The sequence below is a fragment of the Pleuronectes platessa genome, chromosome 18 (genome assembly GCF_947347685.1).
Source record: "Pleuronectes platessa chromosome 18, fPlePla1.1, whole genome shotgun sequence".
Classification (NCBI taxonomy): domain Eukaryota; kingdom Metazoa; phylum Chordata; class Actinopteri; order Pleuronectiformes; family Pleuronectidae; genus Pleuronectes; species Pleuronectes platessa.
Genome location: NC_070643.1, coordinates 20,453,918 through 20,478,033, shown reverse-complemented (window position 1 = coordinate 20,478,033; position 24,116 = coordinate 20,453,918). Strand labels below are relative to the sequence as shown.

At 39.6% G+C, this 24,116-nt stretch overlaps 2 protein-coding genes across 4 annotated transcripts in view; both read right to left on the bottom strand.

Annotated features, from left to right (window-relative positions):
- Positions 1-14,538, bottom strand: part of LOC128461380 (class I histocompatibility antigen, F10 alpha chain) — a 59,662-nt gene extending 45,124 nt beyond the window's left edge. The window contains exons 1-6 of one of the 2 annotated variants that reach the window (XM_053446282.1): positions 14,380-14,538; positions 9,842-10,102; positions 6,139-6,417; positions 4,821-5,123; positions 3,272-3,382; positions 2,926-2,943 (exon numbers count right to left, since the gene is read on the bottom strand). In XM_053446282.1, the coding sequence (XP_053302257.1) occupies positions 2,926-2,943; positions 3,272-3,382; positions 4,821-5,123; positions 6,139-6,417; positions 9,842-10,102; positions 14,380-14,434 (1,027 nt within the window). In that variant the 5' untranslated portion in view covers positions 14,435-14,538. The remainder of the gene's footprint in view (positions 1-2,925; positions 2,944-3,271; positions 3,383-4,820; positions 5,124-6,138; positions 6,418-9,841; positions 10,103-14,379) is intronic. The other variant, XM_053446286.1, reaches the window with a different exon arrangement.
- On the bottom strand, positions 1,143-22,578 carry LOC128461382 (major histocompatibility complex class I-related gene protein). Of its 2 annotated transcripts, none has more exons than XM_053446292.1 (8): positions 22,419-22,578; positions 20,213-20,473; positions 19,489-19,767; positions 18,183-18,485; positions 17,648-17,755; positions 17,281-17,298; positions 16,909-16,993; positions 1,143-2,248 (listed from the first exon to the last, which is right to left on the bottom strand). In XM_053446292.1, exons 1-7 carry the CDS (start codon positions 22,471-22,473, stop codon positions 16,914-16,916), a joined length of 1,104 nt encoding a protein of 367 aa, XP_053302267.1. In that variant the 5' UTR covers positions 22,474-22,578; the 3' UTR covers positions 1,143-2,248; positions 16,909-16,913. The 2 variants fall into 2 exon arrangements, with proteins under 2 accessions (XP_053302267.1, XP_053302269.1); XM_053446294.1 differs by lacking the exon at positions 1,143-2,248 and adding an exon at positions 14,920-16,551.
- Between the last annotated feature and the right edge of the window lie 1,538 nt (positions 22,579-24,116).

Sequence of the window (24,116 nt, the reverse complement as noted above, 5' to 3'; positions counted from 1 at the left end):
TGCTTTGCTTGGAGATGGTGGTTTGGCTGTGCTAGGCAATGGTTCCTAACAGAACGAACAGTACACAATGTAGACAGGGACAGCACAGAATAGTGTTCAAGTGCTGGTGTTTTATTTGTTGCAACACGGTGGATGATTGAAGATGTAAAGGTAGGTGTTAAGGAGAAAAGGGCTAGCTGCAGTTGGAAGAAGTAATCTAGCTAGAAGGCTAGCGCTTGGGCCTACGATCTTTCTAAAAAAGACTGTGGAGCAAATTACTCCCTAGATTAGGACACGAATATGCCTGCTGCAAGTGCAGGAAGGTATTACTAAGGAAGGAGTGAGTATTTAAAAAGACTTTTTATAAAGCAATGAATATCTGAATGATATCGAAAACAAGAGCAATCGCACAAACTCTGCAGAGTGTTGTCTCAGTGAGGGTGAGCGCTGACCAGGCCTGCAGTTACTTTTATTCTCGGAAGCGTACGTGCATCTCGTGTTCAAATGATAACACTCCTCTTTTGATTGGTGGATCAGGAACGAAACAGTATTAGATTTGTTTGTGTCAGTCCAGCCCCTTGCATTTCACCACTGAGGGAGCTTTCACTAACCAGTGACAGGTCGTCGATTTTTATTTTTTATTTTAATTATTCCACCCCCCCCACACACTTTCAGAACCACTGGTCTAGTGTGTTCTCCCCTAGCCTTCCAGCATTATCTCCTTACTAAGTATTCTACCTGACCCCCGCTCTGACCTTCTGGACCCTGGATTCCCTTTTGCCTGCTCCCTGTCTGCTTTGTTCGCTACCTGACTGTCTGCCTGGCTTCTGACCCCTGATCTGCTATAAAACAAGAAGTTTGCTATTCACAAGACTGCTCCAGTGTCGTGCTTTTGGGTTCACGTTTGCCATTTTCGCCCGCCCCCTGACATGTGTGAACAATCAGCAAAACTGTTTTGGTCCAGATTTGACAATTTTTCTTGTCATGTGTAAAATGTCTTTGTCATTTACCTGTTGAGAGTTTGACCAAATTGGTTTTTCCTTGCTGCTCTTACAGGTCAAATCCACATTAGTTTATTTCTGGGATGATAATGAACATTTGAACTTTCACAGAGGTGTTGAACTTTTCTACCTGTTGAATCACAAAGAGGCAGAAATCCCAGAGAACATCAGAGACTTTATTAAAAACACAAGAACAAAAGGAATGAAATAGCTAAGCAGATTAATTTAACATTTAATGATAACAACCCATCAACAGAAGAAAAATGAGCCTGTAAAAAGGAAAACGTGAAATTGTGTGACTGCGATTTCTAAATATAAATCAACAGAGAATATTTAATGACTTTGTAAACGTATTTTATTCAACTAACTTTACTAAGTTAAATTATTAAATGTACTGAATTTAAGTTGGAAAAACACAAAATGGTACGTTTGTGATATGAAACGTCTCATGTCTCATCAGGGGAAACGGGATTGACGTGTGACAGAACAAACACTGAGTGAGTGAATGTGACTGAGTGAGTACGGTAAAGTGTGTGAGTGATCAACAGGACGATATGAATGTATTCAAATGTTCATATGGAGAACTTCACTGCTCAGGGTGATCAATTTCACGTCTGTGGAATAAACTGCTTGAATCCTCTGGAGCCTGACGAGCAGGGACACTAGAACTCACAGCTTTGAGAAGATGTGAAGTTTTTAAACTCACAAAAGATAAGTTCAGTAATTCTGCGCCGTTCAAACCTTTTCACTTTTGCAGTTTAAATGTTAACAAGGCTAAAATAGAAAAGTCCCTTGTCCCTAAAATCTAAGTCCTTGTTTGACAACAACTCATCATTGTGTGGAATTTGATGTTGCTTCGTATAAATAATGAATCAGTATATTTCCTGGAAATGAAATGGAATCATTAACTTGGATGATTTGTGTCTGAGTTGAATTATCAAGACGATTTCACCACAGTGATGATGAAACACTTTCTGAACCGGTCAAAGTGACCTGCAGTGATTTGAGCAGTGACAGATAAAGAGCTGCTGCTGGACTCACAAAGATCCGTTCTCCTGTTTGTTCAAAGCTCAGTGAAGCTCGACCGTCTGCAGAAGCACAACCAGAGAATCAGCTGCTGTCGTCCCGATCAACAAAGTCACTCACGCTGACGAGTCCCAGCTGCAGCTGCTACAGAGCTCTGGTTGCTGTTTATTTGAGTGATGAATAATCAATGAATTCCCAGCGTAAGGGGGAGACTGTGGTGACACTGCTTCTCGTCCATAAACCTGAAGAGAGAAAAATAAATAAAAATGAAATGTTCAGTTCCACGAAGTATTTGATGTATTTACAGTATTGAGACCTAATATTTCCATTATTCTCTCAGTGAAATTGAAGTTTACTCAGAAAAAATTACACTGATCTTAAATTGAAGAAAACAGATCAAGCAACTCACTGTGTTCAGGACGGAGTCTCACTTGGAGAATTCAGTGGCTGTAAGGCACCTGGATCTTTTCCAGCTGTGAGGTCAGAAACACATCGTTAGTCCATTCTCCTCTGAACAAACACTTTCATTACAAACAACCAACACTGCAGGTTCCTGTGGGGAGCCTCGTATCCATTGTTATAAATAAGGGCAGGAGTGTAGACAAGATCTGAGAGAACATTTGTGGACATTTTTAAGAAATTCCCTCGAGGCATTCCTGAGATATCGTGTTCACAAGATGGGGACGAACGGATGAACAATCTGAAAACATAACGCCTCCCTGACTGTCGCCGCTGTGGACCAGTACAAATTGGACCAGTACAAAGTGGACCAGTACAAAGTGGACCAAAGAGGTGTTGGGGGAGTTTTATAAAACTGGACATGTTAGTACTTTCAGCTGCTGTGCAAACATGACGTGATGTCCTCATAAAGCATGTTAGTGTAAAAAGAAAACAGAATAGAAACAGAAGTTTTACTTACCAGGTGAGGTACTTTGGGCTGAAATAAAAAGAAAAGACAAATGATTTCAGTTATTACAGTGAAAACACAGACAGGATTGTGTCATGTTTTTCTCTCGTGGCGATCCTCCTCAAACTTTTTATTGTTTGTTTGCTGGACGCTGTGTGCAGAGCTTTTTATAAACAGTCTATGGTGCAGAGGGAAGTTAAAAAACTTTGTGTGAACCCTGCAGCTCTTGAAACAGAAGTTGGTGTGTGAGGAACTGAAGTTTGTTTCATGAGGTTTGATCTGAACGAGCATTAATTAGAAAATGTAAAATCAAAACACCAGAAAAACATTGGACAAAGCTTCTGTGTTGGTCTCTCACCTTTCTTCCTCCTGTACACGATGAGTCCAATGACAGCGCTGACGACAGCGAGAGCGACCACTGCAGTGATGATGATGATGATGATGATGATGGTCACGCTGATTGGCTTCTCTGTTGAGTGAATAAAAAAACACAACCTGAACAGATGAAGCAGGTTGGACGACAAGAATCTCCCTGAACCACAATCCTGTCCTGAGACACAACAAACACACACAGACACTAAACGTGTGAGTTTGTCCTGCTGTTGTTTCTACTTTCAGTTTTCATCTGTACATAATGACTGTATCTGTGCTTATTCACGCTGGTTTGTCTTAAACTTTACTTCCAGTAACTAAATCATTTCATGGACTCATCTTCTCCAACAGAGCAGCAGTCGAGTCTTAACAGTGACTAGAATGTTCACATGTTGAAATCAGAGACTAATGGAAATAAACACAGACGACACGTCTCCACTTCCTCCCACTTTCCAGAAATGAAGCTAAAATATCCCGGATACGAACGCCGCCATCTTGAACATTTGGACTCTGTGCAGTAGTGAACGGAGGAAAGGAGCCACGGTGATGAGGTCCCACCGATACACATGGTCGGTCAATCATAAGCTGTCAATGATGAGCTGTCAATCACGAGCTGTCAATCGTGACATTTCACCCTGTTTTTATAGCATCAATCAGTGACCGAGAAGCTTTGGCTTCACTTTAAGGAGCCGTCATGTCGTCCATCTTTATTTACAGTCAATGGTTGAAATGGTTATAAACTGCCTGAAGAAATGAACCTGAATGTCTGTTGTTACTCGAGGTAAAGAACAAGAGATTTGTTTTTTTTTCTGCTTCATTAATTCTGTAGAATAAAAATGTTCATATCAAACATCCACCCTGATCCCAGTATGTCTGTGAAAGGCTCAGATCCGACCAGTGATAAACCAGTCTGGCTCTAGTTGAGACCTGCTGAAACACTTCATGGAATAAAATCATACAAGTCAATTTAAACATTTATAAATGTGTAAATCGAATTGATCAATGATAGGGGTCACTATGACGGTGAAGGGGGGGGGGGGCATCCAAGTGGTAATTAGTGTGGGTGTGGGAAGATTAGTGTATGTGATTATTGTAATGTGCTGGAAATTAGGGATGAGGGGGTGTTTGTAAGTAAATGTGTGTGGGGGTGTGTATATAGGAGAATGGTGGGTATAATGATAAAAGAAAAGTGTTGTCAAAAGCAACAATTGCAATCTGACACTGTTCACTGTTTTGCATTTTGCATTTCACTTTTTACTTCACTTTATATCTTATCTTTTATATATTTGTATTTGGATATGTTTATGTCTAAATAAATGTTACTTGTATAAATATTACAAAAAGTGAGTAAATAGTGAGTAAATATATATTGTTTCCTTTTTATTGCTTTTCTTATGTGGGTTGTATTTATTGTGTTTTTATGTTTCTATGTTCATTGTATGCACCAATAACCAGAGCAAATTCCTTGTAGGTGTAAACCTACTTGGCAATAAATACTTTCTGATTCTGATTCTGATCACTGGTTCCAGTCTCACCTCTGTTGGACTCGACTGAGTCTTTGTCCAGTTTGGTGACGATGTCCTCCTTCACACCAGAGATGTGGAACACACACTCGTAGCTCCTCCAGTCTTCAGGGGAGATGGATGAAACCTTCAGGTCAGAGCTCATCTGGAAGGTCCCGTCATGGTTGGGGAGGACCTCTCCCTGGTACACGTCCTCATGAAGCTCCTCCCCTTCTCTCCTCCAGAACAACATGGCACTGTCAGGGTAGAAACCTGTAGCATGGCAGCTGACTGGAGAGGAGGGAGACTTCTGGAGGAGAGAAATCCTGGGAAGCTCTGGGGAGGAAAAAGAAAGACAGTTTATGGGTTATTATAATGTATTGCACACTAATTATATCATTCCTGTTTGATTCCATTTATGTTGCATTAGTCATATCTGTTAATAAAAGAGACAAGTGAACAAACTGTGAGATGTGAGTAAGAGACAGAGGCTGAAGTGATGCAAAGACACTGAGGTGGACGATATGACGTAAAAGTAATATCACAGTATTTATTGACAGGTTTTATATCACAGTATTTATGAAGTAAACTTCCTATAGTGGACAGGTCCTGATCACTTCTGATTAATGTTGGTATTTTGTGTTAAAGTGCAAAGTGAGTGCAGGTCGGTCGGGCAGTGAGGAGGGAGGACGCTCCGGCTGGGTCTCAATTCAGGGACGGCTTCCTTCAGAGGACCCGGTCTAATCCATTCATCAGTGACTCCAAGTGAACTGTGCCAGATGTAATGAACTTCCCTAGGGGCAGTTCTATTATGTCAAATTCACAGTAACATGAGGTCACTGTGAATGTGACCTTTGACCTCCAGGCACCAAAATCTAATCAATAACCAATCAATCTTTTAGTCTATGTGAAAGTTTGTACCAAATCTGAAGCTGATCTTATGATATCATGTTAAAAAAAACATAAACATACTTTGTGCGGCTACCGTGACCTTTTGACCTTGGTCTACCAAAATGTATTCAGGTAATTTGTGAGTCAACGTGAATGTTTGTACCAAATTTGAGGAAATTCCCTTAAAGCATTCTGGAGATATCGTGTTCAGAGCATTGGGACGGACGGATGACACGCGAGCAGGATGCCTGTGGCCACTAGGTGTCGCCAGAGAGGAGGCATGAAAAGAGCAGTGAGAGAGAGAGAGAGAGAGAGAGAGAGAGCGAGAGAGAGAGAGACAGAGCGATGATAACAGACAGGGAGCAGACTGAGTCCAGCAGGTGTTTGTGTATTTGCTCTCGTTCGCTGCCACAGAGAAAGAAAGAGGAACATTCAGTTGATGGAGGTTCTGTGATGTCACCTGTTCTCAGCAGAGAGCTCCTCCCGTGCTCCAGGACGTTCTTAATAAAGGCAGGACACTCATGTGTGAAGTAGTACTTATTATGTGCGAGTCGAACTTTATCCTGATCCCACTTCAGTTTGGTGAAAACGCTCTTTGGTGTTGGAGCAATCCACGTCTCTGTCTCCAGGTCCAATGATATGAAGTCTTCTCCATCATAACCATACTGATTAAAACCTTTAACTTCTCCAGTCTCATCGTCCCATTCACATCCGGACATCCGTTGGTAAATGTGAACACCTGAGAGAGAGATATAGATCCGAGCTGTTATTATCACACACACACACACACACACACACACACACACACACACACACACACACACACACACACACAAGAACTCCCTCAGTGGAGTACAAACCTCCAACAAGGCCCACCTGTCACTCATAAACATCAGTCTCCTAAACGTGTTTTCTTTGTTTCATCATGATTCAAGAGTTTCCCTGTGAAAATCAAGGACAACGTTGAAAACCCTAAAGAGATAAAAGCTGATCCTGGATCAGCCCCTGATCTGATCCTGAGTTTCATGAGTTCTTCTCTGACCCACAACACATCCTTCCAGTGAGTTTACTTATAACAACTTATTCACAGTTGTTGATCTTTATTGTTTTCTGCTGATCAGGTCATAAGTTAAATGTCTTTTCAGCACTACAGTATATAAATAAATGATAAACAATATTCGATGTCAGGTGTTTTTGCAAATGATATTAGTGACCACTGTGTGATTGCTGCAGTCAGAAATGCCAAAGTTCCAAAATCCAAACCTCGTATTTTGATAAAACGTAATATGAGGGCCTTTGTTGAACAGGCGTTCTTCCGTGATTTATATGATCTTAACTGGGATCGTATTGAATTAATTAATGATGTAGAGACTGCATGGCAATTTTTCTCTGAAGGTTTATCTTTCCTGCTTGATAAGCATGCTCCCTTCAGAAGATATAAGGTTAAGGGGAGGGATAATCCCTGGTTCACGCCTGATTTAGCCAATCTACTGCATAATAGAAATCTTGCCTGGGCTAAGGCCAGAAAGACACAGTCTGAGGCAGATAAACTTATATTTAGGCAACTCAGAAATAGTTTTACCTTTCTTATTAAAAAAGCAAAGTCTAGCTTTTATCTCTCTGCAATAACGAAAAATTTAAACGACCCTAAACATTTTTGGAAAGTGATCAAATCTATCTCAGCCACTGATAATCATAGCGAACTCCCACCCTGTATTGTTAATGATGCTACCACTGTAACTGACAGGGCAACTATACTTGATTGTTTTAATACTCATTTTTCTGCCTCTAGCTCCTTATACTCTCGGTCTTCTTCCATGATTGCTATGCCTGCCCTTAATATTGCGTCTTCTGCCCCAGATGTTGGAAACATGTCTCAAGGCCTTATCTCTGCTGGTCCAACTTCCTTTGTTTTTAGGTTGTTTTCAGTGGAAGAGGTCCATAGAGCTCTTTGCTCTCTTGATATCAGTAAATCTGCAGGTCCAGATCCCTTGGAACCATATTTCTTAAAGTTAGAAGCTGATTTTATTACCAAACCGCTCCAATATCTTTTTAACCTCACTATCACCACAAATTGTATTCCTGAAATTTGGAAAGTCGCTTACGTCCTTCCCCTTTTGAAAGGGGGGGACCCTACTTGCTTGAATAATTATCGACCCATCTCCAAGTTGTCCATCCTGTCAAAGGTCCTTGAAGGTCTAGTAAACAATCAGTTGAAAGATTTTCTCCATACTAACAACATTCTCTCCCCATACCAATCCGGCTTTAGGAAACAACACAGCACAACTACAGCCTCACTCAAACTCACTAATGATATAATAGACTGGCTGGATCAAAAGAAAGTGTGCACAGCTCTCTTTGTTGACCTTTCTAAGGCCTTTGACATAGTGGATCATTCCATTCTGAAGCAACGCCTGCTTGATATAGGTTTATCTGAGCAGGCTGTTGGCTGGTTTAATAATTATCTGTCTAATAGAAAACAATATGTTTGTTTTGAAGGCAGCTCATCCACACTGCTAAATGTCTCTACTGGTGTGCCACAGGGCTCAGTTCTTGGCCCGATTCTGTTTGTTATTTATGTAAATACATTGGGCAGTAACGTCCCAAATCCCAAATTTCATTTTTATGCTGATGACACAGTTATATACTGTTGTGGCACCACTCTTGCCGAAGCCCTTGGCAACTTACAAATTGCTTTTAACCTTGTGGAAAATCAGCTCATTGAACTAAGACTTGTCTTGAATGCCGCCAAAACCAAACTGTTGATATTTTCCAATGGCAGAAAAGTGCCTGTGTCTCCACCCAGCATTTTGTCATTGCAAGGGTATGAAATTGAGCTTGTGAACTGTTACAAGTATCTCGGCATTTTAATTGATGATCGACTTTCTTTTAAACCACATGTAGAAAATCTGGTAAAAATATTAAGAGTGAAACTGGGATTCTTCTTCCGTCACAAATCTTGTTTTTCTTTTTTTACCAGAAAAAAGTTGATTGCTACCACTTTCCTCCCTGTACTTGATTACAGTGATCTCTTATATATGGATGCCCCAGCTAACTGTCTGCGTTCTCTAGACACTGTATATCATGGTGCCTTAAGGTTTGTCACTGGTTGTAAAGCCCTCACTCACCGCTGCATCTTATATGCTCGAGTTGAGTGGCCATCTCTGGCAGCACGCCGCCTTATACATTGGCATATTTTTATTTATAAAGCTATCTTGGGTATGCTCCCCCACTACTTATGTAAGTACATCTTTAAATCCCAGAGCAATTACTGCTTACATTCAAATGAGCTTTATTTATTAATTATGCCCAAAGTAAACACTGAATTTGGTAAGCACTGTTTTAAGTTCGCTGCACCTGCTGCTTGGAATGTACTGCAAAAAACTCTAAAGTTAAAAGAGCTCATAAACCTTGAAACTTTGAAGACTCGTGTGAGAGAAATTGGAGCGGCTTCATACCGCACTTGTTCTTGTTTTGGTGGGAATCCGAGCTTTAGTCCTGTTGCCTTATCTTAAGGGATCAGGGAACTTATCTTATTTGATCTGTGTTATGTGATTTGTGTGTGTCTTGTGGCTGTTGACATTTTGTATGCTGCTGTCTTTGCCAGGCTTCCCTTGGAAAAGAGGTCATTGTATCTCAACGGGACCGACCTGGTTAAATAAAGGCAAATAAAATAAAAAATAAATAAAATGTCTTCTGGCTTTGACTCTGTGTTTGTGTGAATCTAATCTAACGTGTAATTCTCTGTTGTGTTTATTACTTTGTGGACACACTGTGGTCAGCACAGGGGCGTTCATCTGCTGCTCTACTGTTTATTTTATATACTTAAGGTTAAAAATTATCATTCTTGTTGATTATTATTCATTTTTTTAATCAATTACTTGTTTAAACTGAAGAAAATATCAGAAAGTAGTGAAAATGGCTGCGACTGTTTTTAATTCATCAAAAAGTAAGAGAAGCAACAAACTCTAATATTTAAGAAACATCACAAAACACTTGAGATTCTTACTTGATAAACAAATTAGGACAATTTAAAAATCTATTGATCACGTTTGATGAATTAGTAAATATTTGGATCAAATCGAATTCATGAAAATGTCTGTGTGTGCGTGAGTGTGTGTGTGTGTGTTGTGTTATTATTAGAGAGTGAAATGTAAACAAACCTCCAGTTTGGTTGAAGCGTTCCTTTAAGGTTTTCATGTTGTCTTTGAACCACTGCTGTGAACCAAAAGCATGCTGAGTGTGCCTCTTCCAGTACTCTGAATCAGTTGCCTTTAACATCCAGTCCTGTTTGTGTTCTACTTTCATTGTGTTGCTGTCATAGTATCCGATCTGAACGTCATCAAGCAAACCAACAGCCACAAACTCTGGTAGGTTTTGGACTTGAGACGACCCAGTGAGGAAATACTTCAGAAAGTGAATCCCTGCAAGAAAAAGTTTAGTTTTCAGACTGTTTTATAAATCACTCAGAGTCAAGAAGAGATGAAGCACATTCAACACAACTTCAGCTGTTGTGAGATAAACAAACACAAAAACACATTCATAGATCAAACGTCTGCTCCAGAGTCCAGACTCTCTTTACTTTTAATATTCTGCTACGTCTTAAAAATGGATTCAATCTAACATCTCAAAATAATATTTTCTACTGCAGAGTATTTAATGTGACGTGAAACTTCTTCATTTTCCAGTTACTCAATGATACTTTTATTCTTAATGTCTTTAAATAGTTGGTTTCTCACTCTTTATATATCAATATATATTCATCAACAAAATACACATATACATTTATACTTGACCCAGTTAACAAAACAAAATGGGACATTGTTACAGGAAGGGCTTGACTATTTTTTAAATGTAGAGACTCATCATTTGACAACAATAACAATATGACAACATGTTCATTAGGTTGTCAACAACATTTCTGATTAAGATCCATCGACTGAAAATAATTCATCTGTCTGTTCCGCACTGATTCCTAAAATGTCAAAGTCACATACTTATGACAAAGACATGTTATTGAGACTTTATGTTTATATGTTAAACATAAGGTTCATTATAAATAACTATAAATCTAATCATGCAGATGTCATCACATTAAAAGTATTAACAGACATCTGTCAGTGATTCATCATGGAGGCAGCCTCGTCCTGATTCTTTGTCTCCCTGCTTCTTTTCACAGACATAATTTACATTAGAGTTGAATTTGTGTTTTGTGTTAGTAACAATGTGTGTTGATTATATTGGAGGAGGAGGTCACATTGATAACAGATCATTAATTAGTAATATCTCATGTCAGTGATTTGACTCACGCTTTTTATCAGCCTACATGATGTTGAACATTGTATCAACAAAACAGGAAGCGGTTTGTGCTCAGTAGGTTCACGTTACTATGGAAACAGCGCCATTTACTGACTACAATAACAAAAACGAAACCTGAGTCGTCTTATTTCTCAGTTTCCACAGTTTAGATAAATAACCAAAGTGTTTGAGACGCTGGGAGATGAATCATAAATAATTAAAATTATGTTAAAATATATATATTTACATAAATAACAGTCTTGATTCATATCAACAGACTGAACCTGTTATTTCTTCACAACTTTTTATAAACCAACATGAAACATGAGACACGTCATGAATAACTAAGTCTGAAATAATCAAGTTCATAATGTGCACAAGACAAGAAACTCTTTGTTTTATCGCTGAGATTAAACCTCAAATAATTTCAGTGTGTTCTAAACATGGAGCATTCTTCCTTTCAATTCAAATCAAACAAATACAATAAAATAAAGTAGAAACGTGCACTGTAACAAATCGCTGTAGTTTCTACAGTAACTTCTTGTTCTGTCGTTTTATGAAGTTTATCTGTATATTGCAATGGATCATGGGCCAAATATAATTACAGTAGCTGACAGCATTTTTCTACAATAACACATTGTAAAATGACAGGCAAGTTGTTGTCTGCCTGTCGATGGTGCATGTTACAGTTAAATACTGTTGATATTGATTTGGTTCCACGAGGCCGTTTGAAAAAGGAGTTTGACATGAGAGCATGGGAGCAGAGGAGCAACAGCCTTGTCCAGCCACTACGTAATATAAAAGTTGAATGTTAATTGCCTTCAACATTTATATGGGCTTCAACTTTGTTGGGATGTCATTGTAAAGTCATTGTTGAGATCTAAATTAAACCAATGCTATTGTTTGCAATTACTAAACTGACAATTTACCAAAGTGGATGACTTGAAGTGAATCAATGACATTTGAAATTGAAAAGCTAGTATGCAGCCCTATCAGGATGCTTTGTTATGAGAGGAGCAGTTAAGCTCAGTAACATCGCGCTAAAGCTAGCATGCTATCTCTAGCGCGCTAATGCTAGCATGCTAACGCTAGTGCGCTAGCTGGGTGAAATGGGATTGGGCCTAAATTGAACAGTCAGTGCCTGCAATTTCCCATTATTGTAGCTAAGTCGTGTTTTGAACATAAAGACATTTGGCGTTCATCTTGCCTACTTTATAGTGTGTGTGTGTGTGTGGGGGGGGGGGGGGGGCAGTTGGCTGTAGAACTTGCTGATTTGGGTCTTCACATTCTAACAGATGTCCAGGGCTCAAACTACATGTGTGTTAAGCAAGAAGATCTCCTTGATTATTGTCCTTTGATGGTGTAGAAGCTGAATGGCACATCAGTGATTACATTACACCACTCCCTTCCAGATATATACTGACATGTCAGTACTGGGGGAGGACATCAGACCAGAGTGTTGGTGGTACTACCAGCCTAACAGAGGACAAACTACAGTCCCAAGCATTGGAGTAGACTCCAAATCTGACCTGCAGCTCATCAGAGGGGAGGATCTCCCTGCCAACATCACACCTGTACAATGTCGGAGGCTTCTCAATGCTTGGCAAACCAAAAGTCATCATCAACCATCCGTGAGCCAAATCGGCTGATTTGCAATACCGTTTTTTTGTTTTGTTCTAGCAGGTATAACTTTTGTAAACACATGTAAGTTTGAAATGATGATACTTTGAAGCTTTTGAAAATGATATTGGTATGATCTCGTTACCCTCAACAGTTTCTTTCGACGTCAGCTGATGACGTCGAAAGAACACTGAACTTTCCTCACTTTCCGAAACTAATTGTCTCAGGTAGTGTATACAGTTTCTTTTAAACTGTTGTTAAAAGCATTGCACAGACCGAGACTGTATAACAGTTAAACATGTGGATATGTCTATGTGGAAAGCAACAGAAATTATGTTAGATCATAAACTGCCTTCGTCTGCTGCCCTCTGCAGTTGTCCAAGTAAGACGATTTTTTTTTCTTAAGGGTTAGGCTTACCAACCAGCACTGACGTCGCTGCATGGACATAACCCCGGGCAATGAGTCCTTCAATTGAAGATCTCATGACTAGCCCAACAACAGTGGCTCCAAACTGGGACAACTACCAAACAACGTTTAAACCACAACAAACATGGCAAAAATATGTTTAGTAATCCACAACAGAATATATATCAACTCTTTATTGTTGTGCGCTGGACCTTTATTGCAGAAGAAGTAAGAACTTGATCATCCTACTTGGTTTATGTGCAGTGAATATTTTATAGTTAGTGTTGTTCATAAAAATGAAACTGACTTTTCTTTATTGCTGTTCATTTGTGAGTTTTAATGATTCACTTAACTGCTTTTCTTGTTTTTTTATAACTTGCCTGTCGGCTATTTCAGAGGTCTGTTAAGCAATCGATTCAATCTTTAGACCCAAGTAAACTGGCATTTTATTGCATTACTGCAATAAAATTAAGTTTATGCCTTTATCTCATGACTAGCCCAACAACAGTGGAGGCAAACTGGGACAAATACCAGATAAGATTTTAAACCACAACAAACATGTCAAAAATATGTTTAGTAGTCCACAACAGATTATATATTTAATGATTTTTCCTGCCCATTTGATGGTGCCCTCATACCACTCCTTACTTAGGAACGATTTTGTTTGTTACCGAATGGCAGTATTACTACACACTGGAGCCACTAGGTGGCCCATGCAGTGGTGTGATATGTAAAAGGCTCCAGTGTGTATCCAAGCTGTGTTTCACAAACGACATGGTTCCAATACAATGAGTGGTATAGGACCGTGAAGCAGCAAAATACACTAAATATGGTTCTGTTGTGAATAGCTGGTTAGCCAGAGAAGTGGGAAGGTGCGTGAAAACAAGAACAACTCTGTCATTCCTCACGTCTCTTCTCTCCTCAAGAGATTAATGGACTTTGACATTGAGTGCAAGTTCATCTGCAAGAGACTTTAGAGCAATGCAGATGAATTTTGGATAAACAGTATACCTAGTCTCATTCAAAATACCTCACAATATGAACAATTTGCTAAACTGCTAAACTAAAAGAGTTGTACAACATCATATTGTACTGTAAAGTATTAACAGCTATTTATTGGCAACTTTAGTAGCCAGATGACTTCCGTCATTTGAAGAGAATATAAGGTAATGTTGTTAACTAGATTAAAAACAGAACAAAACAAGCAACTGTTGTAATTTATTTACAACAAAAAACTGTCAAAGTTATCCTGTAAGAAACTGTAATTATTTTGAAGGTTATTAACAGTAATTTTACAGTACTTTGTTGGCAACCCTTTTGCCAGGTATTAAATGTTAATTCTACAGTCAATTCTTTACAGTGTGGACTTTAACTCACGTGCCGTCGCGCTGTGTGCTCCTGTCAGTAGAAGCAGGGAAAGTACAGAGAACATGGTGAGCGGTGGTATATTCCTCTTTACTGGACTGAAGGTAGATGAGCTCCTGTCTCCACATAGAGAGATGGACTGTGGAGAAAAGAGACGAAACCAGGAGAGACGAGGACAAACTGTGAGGCGGGGACATCTTCTGAGCCAATGGGAATTTAGCAGCTGAAACTCATCCACTGAGGGTGTAATAGGAAAAGTGAAAGTAGATCTGCTTTTGACGATGTGTTTGAGTAGAATGAAGACCAGAGGTTAACACCCACAGGATCCTTCAGGGTCATGACTTGTGGTTATCAGCTGGAAGAACAATCAGCAAAACTGTTTTGGTCCAGATTTGACAATTTTTCTTCATGTGTAAAATGTCTTTGTCATTTTCCTGTTGAGAGTCACAGGTTTGTTTATTGTTCAGTTTATTTTCTGGGATGATAATGAACATTTTAACTTTCACAGATGTGTTGAACTTTTCTATACGTTGAATCACAAAGAGGCAGAAATCCTAAAGAACATCAGAGACTTTATTAAAAACACAAGTACAAAAGAAATGAAACAGCAAAGCAGCTTAATTTTACATTTATTTATAAAAACCTGACACAAGAAGAGAAATTGAGCCTCAAACATTCAGCTTCTACACTGTAAAAATGAAAATTTGAAATTGTGTTACTGGGATTTCTAAATATAAATCAACAGAGAACATTTAATGGATTTGTAATTGTATTTGCTTCAACTAACTTTACTAAGATAAATTTGTAAAGTTGCTGAAGTTAAGTTTGCAAAACACAAAATGGTACGTTTGTGATATGACACGTCTCACGTCTCATCAGGGGAAACAGGACCTAACGTCATGAAGGTGAGTGTTTAGGTTGAATACAGGACAGAAATTCTGGTTCTGCAGCTGCATGTTTTGGTGGCTGTGGCTCAGGAGGTAGACCGGATCGTCCACTAACCAGAGGAGCACAGGTTCGATCCCCAGCTACTCCAGTCTGACGTGTGACAGAACAAACACTGACTGAGTGAATGTGACTGAGTGAGTACAGTTAAGTGTGTGAGTGGTCGACAGGACGATATAAATGTATTAAAATGTTCATGAGAAGAACGTCACTGCTCAGGGTGATCAGTTTAACGTCTGCATGTGGAATAAACTGCTTGAATCCTCTGGAGCCTGACAGGGCAGGGACACTAGAACTGGAAGCTTTGAGAAAATGTGAAGTTTTTAAACTCAAGAAAGATAAATTCAGTAATTTTGGGCCGATCATACCTTTTCATTTTTGCAGTGTAAATGTTAACAAGGTTAAAACTGTAAAGTCCCTTGTCCCTAAAAACTAACAGAAAATATTAACAGAACATTTCATATGAGATACTTAAAACATCACACAACCATTTTATAATCTCCACTCAAATGAACTTTAAAGGTGAAGAACACAGCAAAGCATGAATATAACCAAACAAACAATAATCAAGAAACTCTGGATTAATTCATTTCTTGTTCAGGCCAAGATAGAAATAAAATAAAATCAGAATATTTAACTGGAAAACAAAGTTTGTACTGATGCTCGTGTTGTGTGTCCGTGTGTGACAGCAACCCATTGTGTGTAATTTATGAAGTTATTTGAAATCTATTAACATTGATTGTATCACTTGTCCAAATCACACATACGTTAAGATTTATGGAATCATGACAGATTATATTTCCAGACCCTAAAATGAGGACGTGTGGGTGTCTATATATGTATATTTATATTTGTATTATCTACATGACTCTACAAGGATGCCCCAACACAAGGAATATAAAACTGTTACTAAGATGATCTTTAAATTAACTGCATGTGAACAGTGTTGTGATACTTTCATTGTTTTTGAAAATGTGTTTTACTTCACTCCAGGTAAAAAAAGTTATAATCCTCATTTGATTTACCAATCTTTAAACAAACGTTTATCAGAGGGAAGTTTACATTTCTTATTTTTAACTAAAGATCAAATTTAATCGACCCGACCATTTTGTCAGTTGTGTTGATGGATTTCAATCAATGTCTGTGCCTGAATATCAGTTTATGATTTGAGTGATGAATAATCAATGAGTTCCCAGCGAAAGGGGGAGACTGTGGTGACACTGCTTATCTTCCATAAACCTAAAGAGAGAGAAATGAAATGTTCAGTTCCACAAAGCCTAGTATTTTATGTATTTACAGTACTGAGACCTAATATTTCCATGATTCTCTCAGTGAAGTTAAAGTTTACTCAGAAAAATACACTAATCTTGAATTGATATGCCCTAAATATTGGGTTTATTGACATTTGAATTGCTGATAATAGAGTTTTAATTCAACTTCTAATCTGTCCTATTAACGTGAAGGTTTCTGATCTGTTTCTTACTCTCAGCAGATTTTTTTTATTTCTAATTAAAACAGAGGTTTTACACATGATCACACATATGTTGCTTTGCACTTAGTTTGAGGCAGTTTTGTTGAACAGATGAAGCAACTCACTGTGTTCAGGAGGACGTCTCACTTGGAGAATTAGAACCTCCATCACCTGATCTCAGCGGCTCTGAGGCACCTGGATCTTTTCCAGCTGTGAGGTCAGAAACACATCGTTAGTCCATCCTCCTCTGAACAGACACTTTCATTACAAACCACCAACACTGCAGGGAACAGTCCTGAAAACTCTCTTCAGAACAAAATCAACTTTATCTAATCTACAGAGGGTTTACTAGAGTCCTGCACTGGGTCAGGTTCCTGTGGGGAGACTCGTATCCATTGAAATTAATATAGGCAGTACTGTAGACAAGGCCTGAGTGAACAATTGTGGACATTTTGAAGAAATTAAGAATACAGAATAGAAACAGAAGTTTTACTTACGAAGTGAAGTACATTGGGCTGAAATAAAAAGAAAATACAAATGATTTTAGTTATTACAGTAACAACACAAACAGGATTGTGTCATGTTTTTCTCTCGTGGCGATCCTCCTCAAACGATCGACAACAAACTGTCACTGTTTTATTGTTTGTGTGCTGGACGCTGTGTGCAGAGCTTTTTATAAACAGTCTATGGTTCAGAGGGAAGTTAGAAAACTTTGTGTGAACCCTGCAGCTCTTGAAACAGAAGTTGGTTTGTGAGGAACTGAAGTTTGTTTCATGAGGTTTGATCTGAACGAGCATTAATTAGAAAGTCTAAAATCTAAACACCAGAAAAATATTGGACAAAGCTTCTGTGTTGGTCTCTCACCTTTCTTCCTCCTGTACACGATGAGTCCAATGACAGCGCTGACGACAGCGAGAGCGACCACTGCAGTGATGATGATGATGATGATGATGGTCACGCTGATGGGCTTCTCTGTTGAGTGAATAAAAAAACAAAGCATCACAACCTGAACAGATGAAGCAGGTTGGACGACAAGAATCTCTCTGAACCACAATCCTGTCCTGAGACACAACAAACACACACAGACACTAAATGTGTGAGTTTGTCCTGCTGTTGTTTCTACTTTCAGTTTTCATCTGTACATAATGACTGTGATAATAATAATAGTAATAAAATCCTCAGACACTGTTGCAGACACATTAATTAACTTAATTTGTCAGGGTCACATGATGGTGAAGGGGGGGGGGGCACATGTACTGGTTTAACACTGATCTAAATTTATTTATATACATTGATGAAAGAAAACTTCTCCTGCTACACATCAGCCAACATGACCTGCAGGACTGTTACTGTAGATGAAATGTGTGTTTCCCAGCGTCATCACTGGTTCCAGTCTCACCTCTGTTGGACTGGACTGAGTCTTCGTCCAGTTTGGTGACGATGTCCTCCTTCACACCAGAGATCTGGAACACACACTCGTACCTCCTCCAGTCTTCAGGGGAGATGGAGGAAACCTTCAGGTCAGAGCTCATCTGGAAGGTCCCGTCATGGTTGGGGAGGACCTCTCCCTGGTACACGTCCTCATGAAGCTCCTCCCCTTCTCTCCTCCAGAACAACACGGCACTGTCGGGGTAGAAACCTGTAGCGTGGCAGCTGACTGGAGAGGAGGGAGACTTCTGGAGGAGAGAAATCCTGGGAAGCTCTTGGGAGGAAAAAGAAAGACAGTTTATGGGTTATCATAATGTATTGCAAACTAATAATATCATTCCTGTTTGATTCCACTCATGTTGCATTAGTCATGTCTGTTAATATAAGAGACAAGTGAACAGTCTGTGAGACGTGAGTGAGAGACAGAGGCTGAAGTGATGCAAAGACACTGGGGTGGACGATATGATGTAAAAGTAATATCACAGTATTTATTGACAGGTTTTTTATCACAGTATTTATGAAGTAAACTTCCTGTAGTGGACAGGTCCTGATCACTTCTGATTAATGTTGGTATTTTGTGTTAAAGTGCAAAGTGAGTGCAGGTCGGTCGGGCAGTGAGGAGGGAGGACGCTCCGGCTGGGTCTCAATTCAGGGACGGCTTCCTTCAGAGGACCCGGTCTAATCCATTCATCAGTGACTCCAAGTGAACTGTGCCAGATGTAATGAAGTTCCCTAGGGGCAATGCTATTATGTCACAATAAGAGTAACATGAAGTCACTGTGAATGTGACCTTTGACCTCCAGGCACCAAAATCGAATCAATAACCAATTTGAGTCTATGTGAAAGTTTGTACCAAATCTGAAGCTGATCTTATGATATCATGTTAAAAAAAAACATAAACATACTTTGTGCGGCTACCGTGACCTTGACCTTTGTCCACCAAAATGTATTCAGGTAATTTGTGAGTCAATGTGAATATTTTTTACCAAATTTGAGGAAATTTCCTTAAAGCATTCTGGAGATATCGAGTTCAGAGCAATGGGACGGACGGATGACACGCGAGCAGGATGCCTGTGGCCACTAGGTAGCCAGAGAGGAGGCATGAAGAGAGAGAGAGAGAGAGAGAGAGAGAGAGAGAGAGAGAGAGAGAGAGAGAGAGAGAGAGAGAGAGAGAGAGAGAGAGAGAGAGAGAGAGAGATGTTTGTGTATTTGCTCTCGTTCGCTGCCACAGAGAAAGAAAGAGGAACGTTCAGTTGATGGAGGTTCTGTGATGTCACCTGTTCTAAGCAGAGAGCTCCTCCCGTGCTCCAGGAACTTCTTCAGATGGAAAGGTAACTCCTGGAGGAGGTAATTCTTTTTAAATGTGAGATGAGCTTTCTCCTGATCCCACTTCAGTTTGGTGAAAACACTCTTTGGTGTTGGAGCGATATACGTCTCTGTCTCCAGGTCCAATGATATGAAGTCTTCTCCATCATAACCATACTGATTAAAACCTTTAACTTCTCCAGTCTCATCGTCCCATTCACATCCAGACATCATCTGGTAAATATGAACACCTGAGAGAGAGACAGACATCTGAGCTGTTATTAACACACACACACACAGACACACACACACAGACAAACAGTGTGAGTGCGTTTAGGTGTTATTGTTTGTGTGTGTGTGCGTTTGATTGTGTGTGACTGTGATTGTGTGTGTTTGAGAGATTGTATGTGTGTGTGTGTATATGTGTGCAAGTGTGTGTCAGCGCATGCGTTTATGTTTGATTGTTGCCGTGTTTGATTGTGTGTGTTTATGTGTGTGCGTGTGATTGTGTGTGACTTTGATTGTGTGTGTGTGTTGTTGTGGTGTGTGTTTTAATGTGTGAGTGTGCATGGGATTGTGTTTTGGTGTCGAAGTGTAATTGTGTATGTTTGTGTGTTTGTGTGAGAGTGCGTTTGATTGTGACTGTGTGTATGTGTGAATATTTTGTTATTATTAGTGAGTGAAATGTAAACCAACCTCCAGTTTGGTTGAAGCGTTCCTTTAAGGTTTCAATTTCGTTTTTGAAGTTCTGCTGTACATCCAAACCAATCTGAGTCTGCCTCTCCCAGTACTTTGAATCAGTTGCCTTAAACATCCAGTCCTGTTTGGGTTCTGCTTTCATTGTGTTGCTGTCATAGTATTCGATCTGAACGTCATCAACCAAACTAACACCCACAAACTCTGGAAGGTTTGGGACTTGAGAGGACGCAGTGAGGAAATACTTCAGAGAGTGAATCCCTGCAAGAAAAAGTTCAAGTCATGACTTTGGTTACAACAATAACAATATGACAACATGTTCATTAGGTTGTCAACAACATTTCTGATTCAGATCCATCGACTGAAAATAATTCATCTGTGTGTTTGGCTCTGATTCCTGAGATGTCAAAGACAAATACTTATGACAAAGACAAGTAATTGAGACTTGATGTTTATATGTTAAACATAAGCTTCATTATAAATAACTATGAATCTAATAATGCGTCCAAACAGAAATTGAATTAAGAAAATAAACGTATTGTTTTTAATACATATTTTTAGATGTAAAGATAAATGCACATCTTCTTTGTTTATTCTGTAAAAATACACTTGGTGCATGTGTGCAAACATAAAGGCTGAAACCTTCATATCTGTGACAGACTCACATCAAGCAGTCCAGCTTCAGTGCAGATGTTATCACATTAGCAGAGGTGTAAAAAGTACTGAAATATTGTACTCAAACAAAGTACCTTTACTTTGATGAAATTTTACTTAAGTACAAGTAAAAGTACCCATCTAAAAATCTACTCAAGTAAAAGTAAAAAGTAGTTCATTTAAAATGTACTTTAAGTAAAAGTTACTTCCCACAACTTGATGGGGGCCGCTCCTATACAGTGCAAAAAAGGACAAGGGGTCATAAATCCAATCCAAAAACAGTTTTTTTTAATTAAAGGAGAATCTTTACAAATAAGTGCAATGACATTAAACATGTCAAACATTTAACATGTCAACACAACATTTAAGAACTTTTGGGAGGACATGTCAAGACATGAACCAAATGACAGCTAAAATAAAAGTTAAAATTCCACTGTCCCACTGTATATTTAAACTTTTGGTTAAACTTTGGTTGACCTTTTGAGCACTAGTCTACATACTTCTTGTTGAGTTTAAGCAGAAGCTGATTTTCAAGGTGAGTAGAGCTCATCCGGGCTCGCTTTGCAGTGAATAGCAAACAGCCAGGAGTGAAGCTTGCATAGAGCCCCAAATGTGCTAGGGCCGGCCCTGTGTAGCGCAGTGATTCTCAAACTGTGTGCTGCGCCTCATCGAGGCATAACACGGAGCACGGAGGCATAACAGGTGGGGCGCGCGATCAGTTTTCATATGTTGAACGTGAACGTGAAGGAACGTCATCCACTCTATGCAGCATCTACCACTGCAGTGAGAGGTGCCTTGCGCCTTCAACTTTATTTTTTTACTCAGTAACGGTCGTAATTTCCAATGTAGCGAAGTATAATACTTAAGTCAAAATCTACTTAAGTAAAAGTAAAATTACCCATTTCAAAAACTACTCAAAAAATTACAAAGTACACAAAAAACTACTCAATTACAGTAACGTGAGTAAATGTAATTCGTTACTTTACACCTCTCAAATTAGAAAGTATTAACAGACATCTGTCAGTTATTCATCATGGAGGCAGCCTCGTCCTGATTCTTTGTCTCCCTGCTTCTTTTCACTTCATTTACATTAGAGATGAATTTGTGTTTTGTGTGAGTAACACTGTGTGCTGATTGTATTGGAGGAGGAGGTCACATTGATAACAGATCATTAATTAGTAATATCTCATGTAAGTGACGTCACTCACGGTCTTCATCAGCCGTGAGTGACGGAGATGTTGAACATTGTACCAACAAAACAGGAAGCGGTTTGTGCTCAGCAGCTTCCTGTTAATATGGAAACAGCGCCATCTACTGACTACAATGAGAAACCCAAACCTGAGTCGTCGCCATATTTGTCAGTTTCCACAGTTTAGATCAGGGGTCTGAACCCACAGCTCTTTAGCCTCACGCCGGGTTCACACCGGACGCTGAAGCGACGCTGAAATATGCATCACTAACATGAACTTTTTAAATCATGTCTTTGAAACGTTATTAAACTTCAAATCGACCAAACACAATCAAATAAAGTAGAAACGTGACTTTAACTCACGAGCCGTCGCGCTGTGTGCTCCTGTCAGTAGAAGCAGGGAAAGAACAGTGAACATGGTGATCGGTGGTGTGTTCCTCTTTACTGGACTGAAGGTAGATGAGCTCCTGTCTCCACAAACAGACGGAAACCAGGTGAGTCGAGAACAAACTGTGAGGCGGGGACATCCTCTGAGCCAATGGGATTTTAGAATCAGCCTCTATGTCACTTAAATCCGGGGAAAAGGAGAAGTCAAAGTAAAGATCTGCTTGTTACGGCGTGTTTGTGTAGAATGAAGACCCGAGGTGAACACCCACAGGATCATTCAGGGTCATGACTTGTGGTTATCAGCCGTATTGTCACAACTTCAGCCTGCTCTTAACATTTTTATTTGTCTTTGCCTTTCTTTTTGTAAATACTAATCCATATGTCATTTCAGAATTCTGCCACTCCCCCCTGCTCTGCATTTCCTCGTTCCACGGATCCCATTACCTGCCCCACCCACAGAAGCACCTGCTTTCCATCAAGTCATTAGTAACCCAGTATATCTACCAGCTTATCTCCTCTGTTCTCTGCCAGATCGTCTAGTGCAGGGGTTCTCAAACTTTTGCAAGTTGGGCCCCCCAAAGCTGGTTAGGGGTAGTTGGGGCCCCCCCACACGCCCGCCACTGCCGCCCTCAACTACACCACAATATATAGATAGATAGATAGATAGATAGATAGATAGATGGCATATTGTTATTGATAGGCCTGATATGTCAAGGTTAGGCTATTGTTATTGTTAGGCCCATACAGACAATTAATATTACTATTTTACTATTTATTATTATTATTCTGTCTGGTGCGGCCGAAAAAATCAATGTTTCTGCAATTGTATGGGGTTTGACAAGCTTAGCAATTCTATGAGAAACTACATACGATGCCTCCAGACACTGCTTGGAGACAGTGCTTTGCTTGGAGATGGTGGTTTGGCTGTGCTAGGCAATGGTTCCTAACAGAACGAACAGTACACAATGTAGACAGGGACAGCACAGAATAGTGCTGGTGTTTTATTTGTTGCAACACGGTGGATGATTGAAGATGATACTGAACCCCTAAAAAAATGGCCCCTCATAAATGCTGAGTGTTCTAAAAATGTAAGTCGCTTTGGATAAAAGCGTCAGCTAAATCACATGTAATGTAATGTAATGTAATGTAAAGGTAGGTGCTAAGGAGAAAAGGGCTAGCTGCAGTTGAAAGAAGTAAGCTAGCTAGAAGGCTAGCGCTTGGGGCTACGATCTTTCTAAAAAAGACTGTGGAGCAAATTACTCCCTAGATTAGGACACGAATATGCCTGCTGCAAGTGCAGGAAGGTATTACTAAGGAAGGAGTGAGTATTTAAAAAGACTGTTTATAAAGCAATGAATATCTGAATGATATCGAAAACAAGAGCAATCGCACAAACTCTGCAGTGTGTTGTCTCAGTGAGGGTGAGCGCTGACCAGGCCTGCAGTTACTTTTATACTCGGAAGGGTACGTGCATCTCGCGTTCAAATGATAACACTCCTCTTTTGATTGGTGGATCAGGAACGAATCAGTATTAGATTTATTTGTGTCAGTCCAGCCCCTTGCATTTCACCACTGAGGGAGCTTTCACTAACCAGTGACAGGTCGTTGGCTTTTTAAAATTTTTATTTTTTTTATTTTATCTATTCCGTCCCCCCCCCCCCCCCCCAAACACTT